Below are 20,896 nucleotides of genomic sequence, written 5' to 3'. Positions count from 1 at the left end.
CTGGGTTTCCCCTTTTCTTGTTGGCATTTCGATGGCGGGTTAGCAGCAGATGAATATTAATTATCTTGCTCGATTGTTAGAATTAAAATTGCGGTGGAGGAGCCTAGGTGCTCCGGTTAGGAGGTGTGAGCGCTTGGCTCAGGCAGTTACGAGAAGAGGTAGAAAGCGGCCTAAGAAGTACTGGGGTGAGGTGATCAAGCAGGATATGGCGCAGCTTCAAATTTTCGAGGACATGGCCTTTGATAGGAAGGTGTGGAGGTCGAGCATTAGGGTTGTAGGTTAGGGGGTAGTCGAGCGTTTCTCCTCACTGCGCCGGCTAGTCTGATAGTGTTTCGTCTAGGACTGCTAGCGGTTATTGTTGTGTTTCACTTTCTTTTTTTTTTGTTGCTGTCTGTCACATTTTGGCCTTTCCACTTATTTGTTGTATTTTACGATGCTGATACTATTTTTCTGGTTTCTATTGTGGTTACGGATCTATTGTCTCTGAGCCGAGGGTCTCCCGGAAACAGCCTCTCTATTCCTTCTGTGTAGGAGTATGGTCTGCTTACATTTTACCCTCCCTAGACCCCACTAGTGGGATTCTTCTGGGTTGTTGTTGTTGTTGTTTTATAGGAAGGGGAAAAAACCCCTTTAAAACGCCATTTGTGCAAATGACCCTCTTGTAATTGTACCTTGACGTTTTAATTAACTTTGCATCCAAGTTATACAAGATTCAAATCCACTCTTCTCCATATTTATTTGGAATTTTAAGGACCATCTATTCTCCAAAACATTTTTTTTTAAAAAGAAGAGAGAGCAAATTAACGAAAAGATAAAAAGCACAAGAGAAGACAAAAAATAATAAGAAAAAGAAACACCTTAAGCAAGTATCTCCTCCTTGATTAGTGTATGAGCCCGACATTGTGGTACGAGGAAAAAGAAGCTACTTGCCTCTTATTTGTAACAGATTCACAACGTTTACCAGAAATCGTCTCCTCTGCAAGAAGCTCATCCTCAGCTTGATCACGGATAGGGGTGGCAAACGGGCGAGTATATGGACGGATTGAAAACGTGCAATGCAAAAACGGATAAAATATCCAACCCGGTCTATATTTAATATGGATAAAAAACTGAATTAACCAACAAAATAATATGAATATCCATATCATCCATGAATTCTTAAATATGATCACTTTTGGAGAATTCCTAGTCTTCCAAACTTAAGAAATCTCAAATTTGAGTCTTTGCAAATGTAAAAATCAAACTCATTGGTTATCCATTTTTTAAGTGGATAATATGAACCTTATCCATATTTGACCCACTTTTAAAATGTTCATTATCCAACCCTTTTTTAGGATAATATATGGATAACTCTTTTTGTTATCCGTTTTGCTAGAGCAAATTATGTTATATACCTATTCTACCCAAAAATATTACCCGGCTTTACCTATTCAAGAAATAATTACAGTACATACCTATGCAATCAAAAATAATAACCCGGCCATCTATCTTCCTATTTTTGTTTTTTCTGCAACTAACTTTTCTCCTCCCTTTTTCTTTCATCCCCTATCCTTTTTTCCTCTCTCTCTTTCTTCTCTTTTTGACATTGCCAATATCCATATATTTTCTAAGTAGATGTATGATCTATCCACCTTTCCTTTCATGTCTTTATCATCCATCCCAGGGGAAAAAAAAGGCTAACAAAAAAAATCTATCAAAAAAAGAATAAAATTTTTTAAGGTTTTAGTTTGCCACAAAATTGTAAGGTTATATAGGTAGTCATCATTTGTAACGACCCAACTGATCATTTTATGTATTTGCGCCTTCTTTCCCCTTTTGATGCTTTGCACATGTGTAATTTTGGCTTTATAACTTGCGAGGTTTATTTTCGTTCTGAAAAGGTTTCGGGTTATTTTGGTCCCTTTGGTTCTTGGTTTAGAAGCCTAAGTTGGAAATGTTGACCGAAGTTTAATTTTTGTGAAAATAACCTTGGAACAGTATTTGCCCGGAGTCGAATTCGGAGGTTCGGAGGTTGATTTGTATTGTTTTGCCGAAAGTTGGCAATTTAGGTTTAGAGGATTTTCCAAGTTGACTGATATTAGATTATGATGCAGAAAAATGAGTTAATTAGATTATATGATAACTGATATTATTTCAGTTTAATAATAGAATTAAAAAATCTTTTTTAAACTCTTCGCGTACAACTGTATATCATGTTGATATATCTATATACTATACTGGTATCATATGTTAATTGGAACCTTTTTTGGTTGTATTAGTTATATTTAATTGGTACACTATTTGACTTTTCTTTAGTAATAGTAGAATAGTACAGTATTTTAAATTTTTTAAATTTTCCTTTATGCATGTTTATTATGTAATCATTTTAATTTTTTCTTTATGCATTTGTTTTATGTAATAGTATTACAGTACAATATCTCGAAAGACATTATTGTATTAATATGTGGTGCACTATTTTTTGATTTTTCTCTTTATGCATGTGTATTATGTAATAGTAGTATAGTCATATATAGTTGCCTGGAATTAACTAGTAGAACCATATACCCTATTGGTATAATTATATGTCATATTGGTATCATATGCTAGTTGAATCATTTTTTGGTTGTATTAGCTGCATTTAATTGGTATANAATTTATGGTGCTTAGTAGCAGTCAGTGTGATATTCAGTGAATTAGATGAAATGACAACTCATATTATTTCAGTTTAATAATTGAGTTAAGAAAAAAAAAAAAAGACAAAAGGTATATTATACTAGTTATATTTAAAAAAAGGTGAATAAATATTTACTAAATCAGTTATTTTTTTATTGTATAAAAAAAAGAATAATAAAAAATAGTGAAAACAGTAAATGAAATTAGATTATGAAGAGAAAAGGAATATAAAAAAAGAAGTTAAATGAAATTAGAAAAGGAAAAAAGGAAAAAATAAGAAGAAAACGAGAAAAAAGAAAAGGAGAAAAAAAAAGAAGCATATAAATAAAAAAGAATTGGAGAATAAAAAAAAAATTCCCACAAAAACTACTATGGGTAGGAAATATAATTTATTTATGGGTAGAAAAACAAATGGGTAGACAAGGGTAAATAGTTTTGTTTTTGTGGGTAACTGTGTCAAAACCCCTTTATCCAATGCTAGGCCTACTTATAAAACTTGTATGCACGGCTGAAATTGTAGTCCTAGTAGCTAGGCCACAAAGCATGAAGAAAAGGCGAAATACATAAACGGCCTCTTTAAGTTGTACGCAACGATCAGACAAACACTTTAACTGGCCCCTTTACCGTTTAGATAATTCAAATAGGCTACTAAGTGTGTCAGGTAAACACATGTTGCTTATGTGGCATATGCGTGTTTACTAACAACATTTTGAGCGCGTGAGTATTTTTTTCAGTACTCAAATTAGAAAATTAAAAGATTTAAATTAATTATACAAAAATTTCAACAACTAAAAATCTGGTCGAGTGCTTTGTTATGCACTTCGTTCTCGAGTGTTGAAATTAAGAATTGAGTAAAATTTAATTCTTGCTATTGCTCTTGACTTCGAATCTGGAACGAAATATCTGAAACCCATCTTAAATTTTGAAAATATGAGTCTATGTTNTTATATGAACATGATTTGCAGTACTGGAATTGTTTTATGCCGATAGACATAGATTATGTGTATTATGTAATAGTTTTTATAGTTATAGGAAATTGTTGGAATGACCCCATACAACTATATACCTGTTAGTATACAGAATGAGAAAGTTGCTTTGCGAATATTTAGCTTGCAATGCGAGCATGTAATTTTCTCATACTTATATTGCATCTTTTAATGTTTTGGTACAATAGTATAGTCTCAGATAATTGTTGCAATATTCTAGAGCAATCATATACTCTGTTGGTATACATGTATACCATATTAGTATCATATGGTAGGTACTACAAGTCTTTTTGCTACTTATACTTTTATTGTATTTTTTAATATTTTATTATCATTTATATTCTAACTAGTATATATAGAGATTTGGTGGTCGTAGATTATGCTTTCTTGCTCCATAACTGGTTGTGTTACTGCTAATGGTAGAGTGTGTACTGATATTTGTAGGGAAGGAGATCAAGGTTTGCATGGCAATCACGTGTTGATTCTTAGAATCTGATTATGTAATTTATGGTGCTTAGTAGCAGTCAGTGTGATATTCAGTGAATTAGATGAAGTGACAACTCATATTATTTCAGTTTAATAATTGAATTAAGAAAAAAAAAAAAGACAAAAGGTATATTATACTAGTTATATTAAAAAAAGGTGAATAAATATTTACTATATCAATTATTTTTTTATTGTATAAAAATAAGAATAATAAAAAATAGTGAAAACAGTAAATGAAATTAGATTATGAAGAGAAAAGGAATATAAAAAAAAGAAGTTAAATGAAATTAGAAAAGGAAAAAGAAAAAAATAAGAAGAAAACGAGAAAAAAGAAAAGGAGAAAAGAAAAGAAAAAGAAAAAAAGAAGCATATAAATAAAAAAGAATTGGAGAATAAAGAAAAAATTTCCCACAAAAACTACTATGGGTAGGAAATGTAATTAGTTTATGGGTAGAAAAACATATGGATAGACAAGGATAAATAGTTTTGTTTTTATGGGAACTGTGTCAAAACCCCATTTTGCTACCACTATTCATGGACTACAAAGTTTTTGGTTTACTTTCTTTAGATCCATAAGTGTTCTTAAGCCCAAAACTGGAGATAATACAGGATTAATTTATAGCTAAGTTGTGTGTTAAATGATTTATGTTACAACTATTCTTCACTCTTATTAAATGCAGTAATTGTCAGCGGAATCATACATAGTTAAACCAAGAGGTGAAGTTGGTATAATATTCTTTTTGGCTGGTGAATAAGTCTGATGTAAAGAATGATACTCGCAATTAATGTTATGTTCTGTGTGCTTATATATAATAGGAGGATAGAAATCATGACAAGCTCAGGAAGTCAAATTACTGTCATCCCTTGATTGGAAGCATACACCCTGCATCTTTGCATATAATTTCGATGCCAAGCTACTATAGCCTGACATTGAAATCATCTGCCACGAATATTGGTTGAGCACCCAAAAGAGAGCTCTGCCCATCTCGAAACACAAAGTTGGTTTAACAATTAAAAGGAATGCGTCTCTTTCCCGCTCCATCTGAGAATGTGATCACAATCTGTGCACAAACAGGTGCATAAGCCAAAAATCCTTGAATCCACTAGCTGAGCCAACGTGCGACAGTCCTCTAGAAAGAGCTATAACAAAGACATCAAAAATTGAGACAAAGGTGTAACAGTTAGACAAATTAAAAGTAGAAATGGAGAAATTGCAGATGATTCGAAAATTTTAAAAAGTACAAATACCAAACTGCACCAAACGAGAAATGACCCCTCCCCACGACGAAAAAGAAAAAAGAAACAACAAAAAAAAGAGAGTATCCGACCCTTTTATTAGATACCACCAATAACTCGGGTTTATTTACCATCCATTAGTAGTGAAATACAAGCATACCAAAAATCGCCAGCTTGGGTACAGATCAATTATGAAACCAAACTGAGGAAAAGATAAAGATGGTGGACGAAAAGGAAAAGATGAATACTGTCATGCTGGCAAGAGGAATTTTGATATATCCCAGCTGAAATCATATCATTTACATCCTGAGATCCTCGGACATGGCAGAAGGAATACAATGTGTAGTAAGGATGTCTGATGTCGCAGATTTTGCAGTCTTTGTCTGAAGGACTACCACCTGCACAAAACAAACTAGATTACAACATCTTGTCGCAGATCTCTCAGAAAACCTAGAGCAGCAGAAAGAGTATACCTGCTGATATTCCAAATCCAACTTTAAAAACTCATCATTGCAGTTCTCTACCATGCTTGCCAAGCTCTTCAAATTTTTCACAGGCTTACCATTAAAAGCAAGAACCTAGAACATGCCCAGAAAGCCGATACAGGAAGAAGGTGTAAGTGGAAGTCTCATTTTGACATCCCAAGTAAGAAACAATGATATCAATATTAGAGTCATCTGCCACCAACCTGAGTGTTAACTATTTCCTCATATCCGATGTTAATGTCAGCAACAAGCACCTTTAGAATTTTCACAAAGCAAAAGAGCAGATAGAATATTAGATCCTACTCAATATGATAATCCTGCAGCTTCTTAAGGATGAATTAGGAAAGAGAGGAATAACCTGAGAAACCACAACAATCTGTTCATCGGGTGATTGTCGAAATTCATGCAAGAGTTTGTCCAACAGCTTTACAGGAGCTTCATACTCGTAATCCTTTCCATACTGGTTATGAGCATAGGATAAGTTAGAAAACAGAACAATTGCAATAAAAATAAGGCAATTTGTGCGCCCCAAGCATCACCATTAAGTACAACACTGGAAAAAGTGGCTCAAATGACCATGTAAAGTATGTTGTTTTCTGTATATTGGTAGTGTAAAAGGTAAAGATAGAATCTATGCATTAGCCAAAAAAAAAGTAACGAAAAAACAGAAATCAATAATATGATAAGGACTCTCGCCTAAGCAAACGATGGACGAGACTCTGGAAGAGTCGCTTTCTACTGAGGTTGCTTCTGACGGGCTGTACATTGGAATTAGGGAATTTCCAGAAATATTATTCAACTTATGAGCTTAAGAGATTTTTTTTTAAAATAATGGTGGTGTCAAGACAAACTTATGCGCACCTCGACTATTCCACCGTGTACCTGCATTCTCCCATCCTCCATCAACACAGGGCCAGTAATTCTACCCACCAAGTAGAGGATGGGAATAAATCACCCGCTCCTAGGATTTGAATCCTAGTCTCCCAATAGTTAGAAGGTAATAATGTTACTTCCTCGTCAATAAACTCTGATAATAGCACCAAGAATACTCATGATGCCATCAAACCAACTCAACAAGGTACAATAAACCTCCCTATACCCATGATATCCCCTACAAGTGGCAATATGCCACCTAAACACCAAAGGTTGCAGGCAAAGAAATTGAAGGAAACTCATCTTTATCACAAACATTGATCATGACAATTAATACACAAGAATAAGTAACATGGATCTTAGAATGAAATTTGTGCAGCTTGACAGGAAATGAGGGATATGAATTATGCACAATGACATATATGCAAAGCAAATTGGGTACCTCGGAACGAAGATATGGAACAGATACAGTGGTAAAAACAAATCCAGCTATAATATAATACGATGGAGGTCTCCCCTTGTTGTGAGCTGGAACAAGCCTCATCTGAGTTGCAAGTTTGATCTTGAAATTCAATATCTCAGAATTACGACGAAGAACTTTAACTGCAGCACTGTCGCCGGAATATTTTTGGGATACAAGATAACTAAAACCTATACGCTCTCCATGCCGAAATGGAACTGAAAATAATCAAAGGAAATCATGTGACCTGTCAATAGAAGATAAAACCTAAAGATAACATATCTAACTTTATTTGAGTGTCAGCACATAAAGCTTATCAAAAAAAGAGTCAATAAATAAATATCATGCAGCTCCGACCGACAAAATTTGTTCTTCCAAATTGGTTGAACCATTTGAAACCATATCAAAGAGGACATAAATTATACTTGCAAATGTCAGGTAAGATATTCACTGCGTCATTGGAAAATCAAATTTGTACAACTGATAAACATTCCAAGAAGTGCAAACACATACCATGAAAGCTGACAAGTTCTCCTTTAAATACCTCATCTAATATGAAGGTCTCCTTAACTAAGTTGCTCCGATACGGCAATTTAGCTGCCGCACCCTTGTGAACGCGACACTAATATAGGTGTGGGTATGGGATCCCTACCGGATCTGGTCAAACAATTTTGCGTACTTTGACCACGACGGATGGAAAAATTCAAGACGAGATACAATTTGATTCCCGAAATCAGAACCAAAACTAGGGTAAATTTGAAGAAAATAGCACACTTTATCTAGGAAATCAATCCTTTACTTATCTACAACTTGAGAATAAAAAAGAAATCCACACTTTACAAACTATACGTAAGTATTCCACACAATTTCTCATAATTTAGAGATATTTTTATATTTTATGTTTTTGAATTATTTTTAGCTGGATCCCCGCACCCGTATCCGTACTAGGATCCGTATCCCCGAATCTTAGATTTACATCTCGAAGGATCCTATCTCTAGATCCGCACGCGTGTCCGAGCAACTTAGCTCCTTAATGCAGCATCAGACTTAGTCAGACCGTCAACGTGGATGTTGTTACTGCTTAGAAGAGATGATAACGTAAACATAACATTAGGAAAAAAAAAATACTCCCTCCGTTTCAATTTATGTGAACCTATTTGATTGGGCACGGAGTTTAAGAAAAAATAGAAAACTTTTGAACTTGTGAAGTAAAATGAGGCACATATTTTGTATGGTTATAAATCATTGCATAAAGGTAAATTGTTTCCAAATATGGAAAGGAGTCATTCTTTTTGGCACAAACTAAAAAGGAAATAGGTTCACATATATAGGAACGGAGGGAGTAAGAATTACCAGTAAGTTGACAGTACATCTAGCAACCAGTAACCAAGCTTTTCCTATTATTTGCAGAAACAGGGACTTAGGTTGGAAAATTACAAGCAGATCAACTTTTTTGGGTGATAAGGTAATAATTTTTTTATGCATTTCAATACTAAAGTTTAATATCTAAGCTACGGTGAGATAAGTTAACTACAAAGAGCAAATGGAAGCAAGCACAATTAGCATTTCAACCTGTTCCATCATTGGCAATGTCAACCTCGTCAAAGCTTAGGAGTACATCGGATGGCATCAACAACATAGACTCTGGTGCAGTAGGGTCAATTCTTCTTATACGGACACCTTTCTGGTCAGGTTTCATTCCCATTGATAACCGAAGATCTGGATTTTCCATCTTCTGCCACTCAATTCCCAGAATGGGAAACCCTGGTGCAAAATGAAAATAATGATAATATGCCAAAAAGACAGTACCAAATTCAACTTTCAAACAGGCATTAATTGTTGTATCCACTTTTGCCAAAGTGGGTACAAATTCAAGCTACATCATGAGACAGTAAAAGGAGCTGACTCTCATGCATCAAGCACAAACGTGTTCTGTTGTATCACATTGATGTGACATCAGTAGCTAGCAGATTAGGGCATGCATTCGATCCATTTTTTTCTTATATTTAATTTTTCTTATAGTTAATATACATGACTTAACCATGTCTCATTGTATCAACTTTTGCTGAGACCAAAAAGATCACTCAGCCACTCATTTTGAAAGCATCATAGCCTTGTTGAATGTGCAGATCAGCAGATAATCCTCATTATTTGCAGACACTCAGGAAACATCAGTTCAACTTCAAAGCAACTTCTAACCCCACCTAAATATAATCTTAAATTTCTCTCCTGTCCAAGAAGACATGTAAAAATCTCCCACAAGATCCACAATTCAGGAAATTTTCGAAGTTATGGTAGAATTGTGATGATAAAGAAAACTGTAATTTCTGGTTATAAAAAGAAGCCCCTAGTGTATAAATCTAAAATTAGTGTAGCTCAAATGCACAGACACATGCACCTTATTGAATATTTGAAATTACTCGAGAAATGCAAGACATGACAACTAGTAGACTACAAACTTGTAGCTTCTAATATTTCTTCCATAACATTTAGCTTCTTTTTTTAATCCAATACTAGGGAAATTTGATCTGACACTTCTGTCACCCATCAGCAAAGTTTACATTTGCATGTTCAGAGGTTGAACACTGATGTCGGATGAATTCCAGCATGAATAAGATAGTAAAAAGAAAATCTAGAGAAAATTGAGTTAATATCGTATGAGCTGATGGCCCACATATCAGATATTAAACTGATAAGAACAGATACTACACTTGATCTTAGCCAAAAGGCCGAGAAAGGTATCATCTAGAGAAAAGGTCTAGGAACTACGTGCACCACAAATGTATCCATGAGCACCTGCAAGTGCCAGTATTCAATAATAATGTCAACCATTTATCAGTATCTTAGAAAGATAAAAATGGCAAAAGACCTTTCTGAAGATCAATTGAACACTCTGATGTGCAATAAAATTAACAGTAATCCACCAACACAAGAGGATATTTACCAATACAAAATTGTCGGTCATTTGGAAGACACCATTTTAACAGCTATATTGGCATAAACTTCAAAGCACTAACATGAGATTATACTTTTTTGAGCTACATTAGTAGCACAATTTAGGAGTAGAATTAACTACAAGACATACTCCAAGAAAAAAGGGAAGTTGCATCCACTGATCTCAAATTGTTAACCCCAATAATATCAGAAGATTAAAGCAAAACTAAAAAGAGCTTGAGAATTCTGACCTCTTAGCAACCAAGAGAATCAACTGAAAAAACTCAGTTAGATCATAGCCTAGTCAGTGTCCATACGACAAATTATATGAGATTCGGGATAAACCTACAGATTGGGTGATATAAGGGTTCAAAAACCTCATGGAATTTCTTTACAAACAGAACATCACACAGTCGGACCAGGACTCTTGGAAAAGGAATGGGAGGTGAAAGTGAAATATTTGCAGTGAAATCCTTAACCACGTATTATGAAGGAGAGAGGATACAGTGTTCCATACCTCTGAGTATGAATTACCAAAACTGTCGGAAAGGTACACGTTCTCATTAGACTGCCAGCACTTTGTGCCATTCTTACAGCTGATATTTTGAGGAAAGAAAAGATCACATATATTAGCTGGTGTTCAATGAGCAAACACTTGAAGGAAAACGTGGACCACTTGTTCACACTACAAAGTTGCTAGTCGTGAATTGTGATGAAAGGTATTGAATCTGTTTGGAATAGTGTCGTCAATGTCTGATTGCCTGCTACTGTCAACAAGGTGAAAAAGTTGTATAGCATGGAATATATCCCCTTTGGATATCATGTGGTTCTCTAGAGGGAAAGGAACACGTGACTTTTTGTAAATGTGCAAAATGATTTTGTACGAATGAGAAGCTTTCGTTGATGCACGAGGCTACTGTTATATAGCTCATTTGTAATTTCTAAAGAACCATATCTTTGAGTAGGTTCTTTACTCCTTTTTTCAAATAAAGTAATGGATTCATTGATAAAGTTGAGAAAACTCCAGTATAGAAGTGGTATACAAAAGGTGGTAGAGATACATCAAAACATGTATGTTCTCTAATTTTGTTACAATTTGTACACTGTAAGTATTTTTTTATATATATAAGCAAAAAAAATTAGTAGTAAAATTATAACTTTATCAAAGAAAATTGGGCACAAATCATTTCCCAGAGACCCCAGAGACCCCATAATCTGTATCAATTAACTACACCTCAACAAAAGCAGCTGAAATTGGTCACATGGATCATTTATATCCAGTCCACTCTATCGGGTCCATTTCACTACAATACCATATTATTTATCTTTTGATGAAGAATACTATATTATTTATCTTATAAAGGCAAATCAAGGAGTTCCCTAAAACTTGATGTTTCTAAATCCCACAATTATCTCAGCAAGAGCAACAAGTATCTTACAAGAGCAAAAGACTCTTGACAAACACCAAGCACAATATAAGCCCTTTTTTTATTGAAAAAAAAAACTACAAGTTCCAATAGCCTTACCAGTATATGCTCCATTCTTCTCATAGTCTTGAATGAAGTGCATGATTACAGGTGTTGGGATGACATAACCAATGTTCTCCACATCTTCATGTTTAAGAGACTGAAATGCGATACCTACACAATTTCCTTTATCATTAAAAGCAGGCCCACCAGAATTTCCAGAATTTATAGCTGCATCAATCTGTAAACTAACAACATTTGTCAGATACCAGAGCAATTAGATCATCAAATAAGAAAAGAACATTCGAACATTCCATCAGTGAAAAGTGAATACCTGGAGGCCCAAAAGTTCAGTAGACCCATGAACATAAGATAATATCTCTATGCGTGAAACAACACCACTGGTCACGGAGATTGTGTCACCCCCAATTGGATAACCTACTACTGTCACAGCATCTTGAAGCGCTGGCAAATCCCCAAATTCTACAGCTGAGACTCCCTCCCAGAACTCATCATCATCCACGGTAAGCAAAGCTGCAGCATCAGAAAATCCAAATTAACAGTGTCAAAGACTGTTGACAAGAATGAACCACTACCAGAAGCTGCTAGATAAAGTCTAAATTTCAGAAGATGAATAGGAGTAGAGTTTCCTTCAAAACATCTGTTAGTCAAAATAACTTTTCAACCATTACTCTAATATTTTCTTCAACCATCACTAGTATAATCTCCCGCTATCCCATTCTATGTAACACACTTTTCTTTTCAGTCTGTGCCAAAAAAAGATACATTTCTACTTTTGAAAACTATTTAATCTTAGCATCCTCATTTTAACCTCAAAAAGGTGACTTGCTGAGATCCACTTGATATAGAAGTTCATTCTTTTATGAAGAGGGGAGAAATGAAAAAACATGTAGTTTCTCATCACAACTCATTTAGAGGAATAAATTTGGTACATGTCAAGAGTCTTCTTTAATTTGTTAAACTTTGAGCTCAATCAAACATTACATATAAACTGGGACGGATGGAGCATATACACCAATGTTACACCCTAACTCCATGCATAACATACAAAGGGAGAAAAACATATGATTCGAATTCTAAATTCCATATAACACAATAGTTAAGATTCAAATGAAAAAGAAAAAGCCTCACCAATATCACATTCAGTCCCAATAGCAAGCACAGTGGCAACATACTTGGTGTCGGACCCTCTCTTCTTCAACTTAACCTGCGTGTAATGCTCCACAGAGTGTGCATTTGTCAGAACCCTTCTTCCTTTGATAACAAATCCACTACTGCTCGAACTGTATTGTCGCTTCCGCTGCCACGGTAGTGAATAATTCGGTTCTGTGTGAACGCAAAACACCTTCACTACAGCATCCATCGCCGGCACCACCCTAGCAACATCCGCATTATTTACAGTAGTACCCTCAAGAGAGGCTACCCCTACCCCGTTGGGTTTATCAATCACGCGTCGTGTTGCTTTTTTTAGGGTTTTTCCATTTTCAGGGTTAGAGTTTTCGGGTAATTTAAGGATTTTGCGGGGCCGACCACGGCGGGGACGGGAAGTGGAAGGAGGTGGGTCGATGAGCTCAACATTGCTGACGGAGAAAACGACGTCGTCGTCGTCGTCAATGTGGGGTGAAGTTGATGTTGGGATGTCTGCTTCTGGTGAAAGGGGATCTGATTTGGGCTTTCTTCCTCGTTTGCGTCCTGCCATTGATTGATGAAAGGGCGGAGGTTTTTTGTTGAAATGGAGAGGTGAGAAATTTGTGCAGAGGTGAAAGAGGGGGGGAAGGTTTTTGATGAATGAAACACGACGCTTCCCTGTCCTAAATTCCCAGTACATAACGTTTAGACATGAGTATGATACTCAAATATTTGAAATTTGTTTTTCAAATAATTGTTTATTGTACAATTTGATCTATCATTTAAAGAGATTTTGAAATTTGAAAAATTAATTTCAGTAGCATTTTTAATGAAATCTGATTTATACTAAAAGATCTAAAAAAAATTCCAGTGAATATGTCTAACATCTAAATATTAATATTATTACTATTTTTCAAACTTGAACCAATTATTCAAACACTCGTGATAAAGTGATATATATTCTTAGTTTATTAAAAGTTTAAATTGAACACCACATTAAAGTCAGCATTTAGTAGGCGTTTGGACATAAGAATTGTAAAATTCGAAAAAATAGCGAAAAAGATTTTCAAGTGAAAATGGTATTTGAAATTTAGAATTGTGTTTGGACATAAATTTCAGTTTGGGTTGTTTTTGAAGTTTTGTAAGTGATTTGAGTGAAAATTTTGAAAAACAGCTTTTTACAGTTTTTCAAATTTTCGAAAATTTCTAAAATGCATCTTCAAGTGAAAATTGGAAATTTTATGAATAAATACTGATTTTGAAAAAAAGTAAATTTTTTTTGGAAAAATCTTCCATCAAATTTTATGTCCAAACGGGCACTAAAGTGCTTTTGAAAAAGTTGAAAAATGTAGTTTTTCATCAAAAGTAGAAGCTCTTTTGATAATCCTCGTTAAGAAAATAGACTCAAAAGTACTTTTAAAAGTTTGGCCACACACTAATTTTTGCTTAAATATTATTATTTACCCTTAAAAACGGATAACAATTAAATTTATACGTAGTTTTAAGGATATGTAGGTTAATTCAATACAAGTGATCAATGACGTTAGATTAAGCAAATAAAAGAAGTGACAAATGACCAAACTAATGATAAGAATGAATCAGATCTCGGTTAAAGGCTTAATGAGGGACCTGCCTTTGGTTCCGAGCTTGTACCTGTGAAGAACTTATGAATAATAGCAAGAACTTTGAATAGCTTTCAGAAATAGAAGTATATTGCCTTGATATTCGTATTACACTACCCCTAATGAATAATATTTTTTTCCTTTATATAGCAGGGGAGTTTTATTCTAAGTACAATTCTAAGAAAGGTAAAAATCTTCCTCTTCGCTCATCATTGATTTTCTGCTGATACGGACGAGATTCACGCTGTGATATCCGGTTGGGCGCGGACATCACGGCCCTTTGTTAGTCGAGTGTGGTTGTTTGGTAATGCTCTCCAAGGTCTTGTGGCTCGAACCTAAACCGGAGGACGTGTCCCCGATGTCCCCGAGGGAATGTGTTTTGCCCGAGCCTCGATACGAGGGGCTCCTCGCTCTGATTCTGATTCCTTACGATCAGATCCCAGCTTCGCTTGCCTCACCGAGAAACAGGGGTGTTCGGCGAGCTCGGTTTGACCCGTATACAGTTACTTTTCAAATTGATTAGCCAAACACAAACTACTCCTCTCTAAAATTACTTTAGAAAAATACTTTTTAAATAAACAGATTTTAGAAACTTGATCAAACATGTTATCAGATTAATAGTCCAACATTGGTAGTTACATACCTAACTTGATGAAATGTAGACTGTTATTGTTATAATTGTTATGTGTATCTTCTTAATATTTAGGTAGATAAGATAATATTATTAAAGCGAAACCTTGTACATAAATTCACTTTCTCTAATTCATAATCCACAAGCAATCATATGCAAAAGAAGATAATACATATGATGGTGGTTGTTGGGTTTTAAGCATTTAATATGGCTTAAAAGAGGGTGAATGGGAAATGGAGGGAAATAAAAATTTTAAGTGAAATTTTAAGTTTCCTCCCTGGACTTCTTGTTAAGAATGATTTTAAATGTATTTTTGTTTCCGATAAGGTTGTAATAAGTAAGAACGAAATGTTTGTAGGAAAAGGTTACCTCACTAAGGGCCTTTTCAAGATGAATGTAATGGTTGTTGAAAATAATAATAAAAATTCAGTTTCGTCTTACTTACTTGAGTCAAATGAATTATGGCATATACGTTTGGGTCATGTCACTTATAAAACCTTGCGGAAAATGATTAACTTGGTAGTATTGCCTAAGTTTGAGTGCGATAAATCAAAATGTCAAATATGTGTGGAATCTAAGTATGTTAAACATCCTTATAAGTCAGTTGAAAGGAATTCAGATCCTTTAGACTTAATTCACACAGATATTTGCGATATGAAGTCAATACCATCTCGCGGTGGAAAGAAGTATTTCATAACTTTTATTGACGATAGTACTAGATATTGCTATATTTACTTACTTAATAGTAAAGATGAAGCAATAGACGCATTCAAGCAATACAAAAATGAAGTTGAAACGCAACTTAACAAGAAAATCAAAATGATAAGAAGTGATAGGGGTGGTGAATATGTATCCCCTTTTGAATAAATATGTTTAGAATATGGAATTATTCATCAAACAACGGCCCCTTACACGCCCCACTCCAATGGGATTGCAGAAAGAAAGAATCGTTCATTAAAGGAGATAATGAACGCACTATTGATAAGTTCTGGTTCGCCAAAGAACTTGTGGGGGGAAGTTGTTCTTACAGCTAACCGAATACTAAATCGAGTACCCCATAGAAAAACACAATCCATTCCATATGAAAAATGGAAAGGAAGCCCAACTTGAATTATTTTAAAGTGTGGGGGTGTTTGGCAAAAGTACAAGTTCCTAAACCAAAAGGGTAAAAATAGGACCGGAAACCGTTGATTGTGTTTTCATAGGATATGCGACCAATAGTAAAGCATATCGATTTCTGGTTCATAAATCAGAAAATCCCGACATTCATAATAATACGGTTATAGAATGAGATAATGCTGAGTTCTTTGAAAATATATATCCGTATAAAAAGGGTCGATTGGTGAAGGATCTAAACGACCTCGGGAAGAAAAAAAAGAAAGTACATTTAATCAGGAGGATCCAAGCCGTAGTAACGTCAAAGAACGTTTACTTCATTTGGACCAGATTTTGTGACTTTCTTGTTGGAAAATGAGCCTCGAACATTTAAAGAAGCTGTCTTCTTCGGAATCCTTGTTTTGGAAAGAGGCAGTCAATAGTGAAATAGAATCCATATTGAACTACCATACATGGGAATTGGTTGATCTTCCTCCTGGAAATAAACCTTTGGGTTCTAAATGGATCTTTAAGAGGAAAATGAAGGATGATGGCACTATTGATAAATTTCAGGCAAAACTTGTAGTCAAAGGGTATAGACAACGAGAAGGTCTTGACTACTTTGACACATACCCTCCAGTTACAAGAATTACGTCCATACGGATGTTAGTAGTATTAGCTGCGGTGTATGGTCTTGAAATTCATCAAATGGACGTTAAGACGGCCTTCTTGAATGGAGATTTGGAGGAAGAAATCTACATGGAACAACCTGAAGGGTTTGTGGTTCCAGGTAAAGAAAAGAAGGTCTGCAGACTTGTTAAGTCCTTTTACGGACTAAAACAAGCACCCAAACAATGGCATGCGAAATTTGACCAAATAATGTTGTCAAATGGTTTTAAGATAAATGAATATGATAAATGTGTGTACATTAAAAATGTTCCAAATCACATAGTCATTGTTTGTTTATATGTGGACGATATGCTGATAATGAGTAATGATATTGCCAACATAAATGCTACTAAGCGTATGCTAACTAGCAAGTTTGATATGAAGGACTTGGGAGTTGGTGAGTTAATTCTGGGAATTAAGATCCATAAGACTCCTCAAGGTCTGGCATTGTCACAATCTCATTATATTAAGACAGTACTTGAAAAATTCAAGCACTTAGGGTTTAAAGTTGGAAAGACTCCAAATGACGTGAATCTTGCATTAGCAAAGAACAAAGGCCAAAGCATATCACAATTGGATTATGCTCGTGTGTTGGGATGCTTAATGTACATCATGAATTGTACACGACCAGATATAGCTTGTGCTATAAGTAAATTGAGTCGATACACGAGCAATCCAGGTCAATCTCATTGGATGGCAATGAAACGAGTTTTGGGATATTTAGAACATACCCAGGGCTTTGCTTTGCACTACAGTAAATATCCTCGGTGATTGAGGGATACTGTGATGGAAATTGGATCCCCGGTTCAGCTGATTCTAAGTCCACAAGTGGATATGTATTCACTATTGGTGGAGGAGCGGTATCTTGAAAGTCGTCCAAACAAACTTGTATTGCCCGCTCTACAATGGAAGCTGAGTTCACAGCCTTAGATAAAGCCGGTGAAGAAGCTGAATGGCTCCGGAATTTCATGGAAGACATTCCACTTTGGCCCAAACCATTGGCACCAATATGCATACATTGCGATAGTCAAGCGGCAATTGGAAGGGCTGGGAGCGTTATGTATAACGGTAAATCTCGTCATACGACGAAGACATAAAATCGTTAGGCAATTACTCTCTAGAGGAGTTATCACGATTGACTATGTAAAGTCAAGTGATAATGTGTCGGATTCACTTACAAAAAGCCTAACTAGAGAGGTAGTTGAGAAATCATCAAGGGGAATGGGACTATGGCCGAGAACAAGTCATTGTGGCGGTAACTCTACCTAGAAGACTGGAGATCCCAAGATCTAGGTTCAAGGAGATCAAACAAAGTCATTAATGACGGTTCAACATTGTCAACTAAACTTTTGGTCCATTCTCGTGATGAGACGATGTTCAGTACCAAGGATAAAGCATTAAGGCTTTTTAATGATTTCTAAATTTGATACGGGGTATATCAAATAGTGTATCTAGGGGATGACACGTTTAGGAATCACCTATGTAAATGTAAAGTGTTAGCCGCTTCAAGGAGAACTTTGTAAGGCCAGTTCTCTACGCACTTATAAAACTAGGCGGTGTTCATGGCTGAAACAAACACAACAATGAGAACCAAAGACGCTTAAGGGTTGGTTGTGTGACTTATGGTTGTCTAGGTATACACCAAAGTTCGACGGTTCAAAGATATCAAATCTACCAATTGACCGAGTATATCCGACATAAGTTCACTACGGAAAGTTCAAAGGGAAACCTACTTATCCAGATGCAATTAATCCTTGCTTGCGAATCACACACTTTTCATGCATATTTCCGTGATATAGCCATTCCTCATTCATGTGGGAGATTGTTGGGTTTTAAGCATTTAATATGGCTTAAAAGAGGGTGAATGGGAAATGGAGGGAAATGAAAATTTTAAGTGAAATTTTAAGTTTCCTCTCTTGATGAAGGAACATTGTCCCATATTGGAAGAGGAAGAGGTTTTTTATGGGTATATAAGCAGTTGCTCTTCTTGTAGCTATTAAAGAGTTGAGAAGAAGGCAAACCTCGCGCCGTCGTCGTCGTCGCTCGCTCGGCTCGGCTTCGGTCTCGGCTTCGACTTCGGCTTCGGATTCGGCTTCGGCTTCGGATTCGGATTCGAATTTGGATTTGGTCAAATGATCAATTGATTGATTAATATTTTGGACCAAATTTATTTGTTAATAGTAAAATATTAACAGAAATGTTATTAAATATTTGTTTTAATAACAGAATATTAATATTAAAATAAATATTAATATTAAATCCAATCAGTTTTCCGTTTTCAGTTGTGTAACTGAAAATTAAACTACCCTCTTTAATTTTCCCTCTTTATTTTGCCTCTTTATTGTTGAGTAAATAGCCATTTATGTTATGGCATTTATGTTGTGGCCGTTTGCATAAACAACCATTCTGAAGAGTTGCACCTCTTCAGATTTCAGCCCAACATTGGCTATAAAGACAAGTCCATTCTGCTCAGAATTTTTCATACGATTTTCTGAGTTTCTCCTCCTTTTTCTGCATCGTTTTAACTTCAAAGAAAGCAACAGTAAGTGTGATTAGCTACCTAACTTTGTGTTCGCTGAAACACTGGGGTTTGAAGTACCACTACACAAGTGTGTAATTCGTTCTATCCTGGGAGGAAATAATCCATAATCTTGGGTACTAGGAGGAGATTAAATTCCTTAAGGAAATACTATGAATTCAGTGGGCTCGGATTAAATTCTGTTTCTGTTTTTTATTTCTGTTTATGTTATTTTATTTTCTCCAGAATTATTTTACAAATACAGTTTGCTAATAAGCTTAAGGAATTTAATATATCGTATTCTATATTTGTGTTATATTCACTGTTTTGGAGTTTAAAACCTTTGTGGTTTTTTTACTCCGTTGGAGATTAAAATCCACGTGATTTTATCGTTTGTTTGTGTCATTTGTTTACAGAAATGACTAATGATAACGGGAACCAGGCTGTTCCAATGGTGACTGCCAATGCATCAATAAGCCGAACACCGGCATTGGCACCGGCGGAGAAACCCGGTAAATTTTCCGGGTTAGATTCCAAGCGGTGGCAGCAGAAGATGTTCTTGTACTTGACTACTTTAAGTCTGCAGAAGTTCATCAAGGAAGATGTTCCGGTTCTACCCGATGAAACTCCAGAGAATGAACGCTTTCTCGTGATTGAAGCGTGGAAGCATTCTGATTTTCGGTGCAAGAATTATGTTTTTAGCGGACTGGAGGACGATTTGTATAATGTCTACAGTGGTGTGGAGACGTCAAAAGAATTGTGGACATCGCTTGAAAAGAAATATAAAAACTGAAGATGCTGGATTGTAGAAATTCGTTGCCGCTAAATTTTTGGACTACAAAATGGTAGATAGCAAGTCTGTTATTACCCAAGTCCAGGAATTGCAAGTGATTATTCACGATCTCCTTGCTGAAGGTATAAATCAAATTAATATTGATGTTGAAAGTAGTAATTTTAGTATTTTTACTAACAGAATTTTCATTGAAGGTCTTGTCATCAATGAAGCATTCCAAGTAGCAGCGATGATTGAGAAGTTGCCTCCTTTGTGGAAGGACTTCAAAAAATACTTGAAACACAAACGCAAGGAGATGTCCCTTGAAGATCTCATTGTTCGGTTGAGAATCGAAGAGGACAACAAAGCTGCTGAAAAGAGAGGCCGTGGAAACTCAACAATAATGGGAGCAAACATTGTTGAGGATACTTCTCAAAATAAGAGAAAGAGAAAGCAGGCTTCTGGACCAAAAAGCAACCCAAGCAAGAAGCGGTTCAACGGAAATTGCTACAACTGTGGGAATGCTGGGCACAAATCTACGGAGTGCCGTGCTCCGAAGAAAGACAAGAAGAAGGGTCAAACAAACATGGTTGAAAAGCATGAAGATGTTGATGACTTGTGTGCCATGCTTTCTGAATGCAACCTGGTGGGAAATCCTAAGAAGTGGTGGATTGATTCTGGAGCCACTCGCCATGTTTGTGCTGTTAGGGAAGCCTTTGCAACATATGCTCCTGTTGGACCCGAAGAGACTCTTTCTATGGGAAATGCTGCAACCGCCAAGATTGAAGGATGTGGGAAGATCTTTCTAAAGATGACTTCTAGCAAGGTGGTGACTTTGAACAACGTCCTTCATGTTCCCGAG

At 35.6% G+C, this 20,896-nt stretch overlaps 1 protein-coding gene across 1 annotated transcript; it reads right to left on the bottom strand.

Moving 5' to 3' along the window:
• On the bottom strand, positions 4,808–13,435 carry LOC109234490 (protease Do-like 9). The gene is made up of 10 exons (XM_019400513.1): positions 12,731–13,435; positions 11,913–12,112; positions 11,639–11,819; positions 8,751–8,942; positions 7,161–7,396; positions 6,204–6,305; positions 6,049–6,099; positions 5,834–5,938; positions 5,609–5,758; positions 4,808–5,264 (listed from the first exon to the last, which is right to left on the bottom strand). Exons 1-9 carry the CDS (start codon positions 13,425–13,427, stop codon positions 5,660–5,662), a joined length of 1,863 nt encoding a protein of 620 aa, XP_019256058.1. The 5' UTR covers positions 13,428–13,435; the 3' UTR covers positions 4,808–5,264; positions 5,609–5,659.

The sequence above is a fragment of the Nicotiana attenuata genome, chromosome 11, assembly GCF_001879085.1.
Source record: "Nicotiana attenuata strain UT chromosome 11, NIATTr2, whole genome shotgun sequence".
NCBI classification, from domain to species: Eukaryota; Viridiplantae; Streptophyta; class Magnoliopsida; order Solanales; family Solanaceae; genus Nicotiana; species Nicotiana attenuata.
Note: the sequence above shows the minus strand (reverse complement) of the source record. Positions and strands in the feature narration are given on the sequence as shown.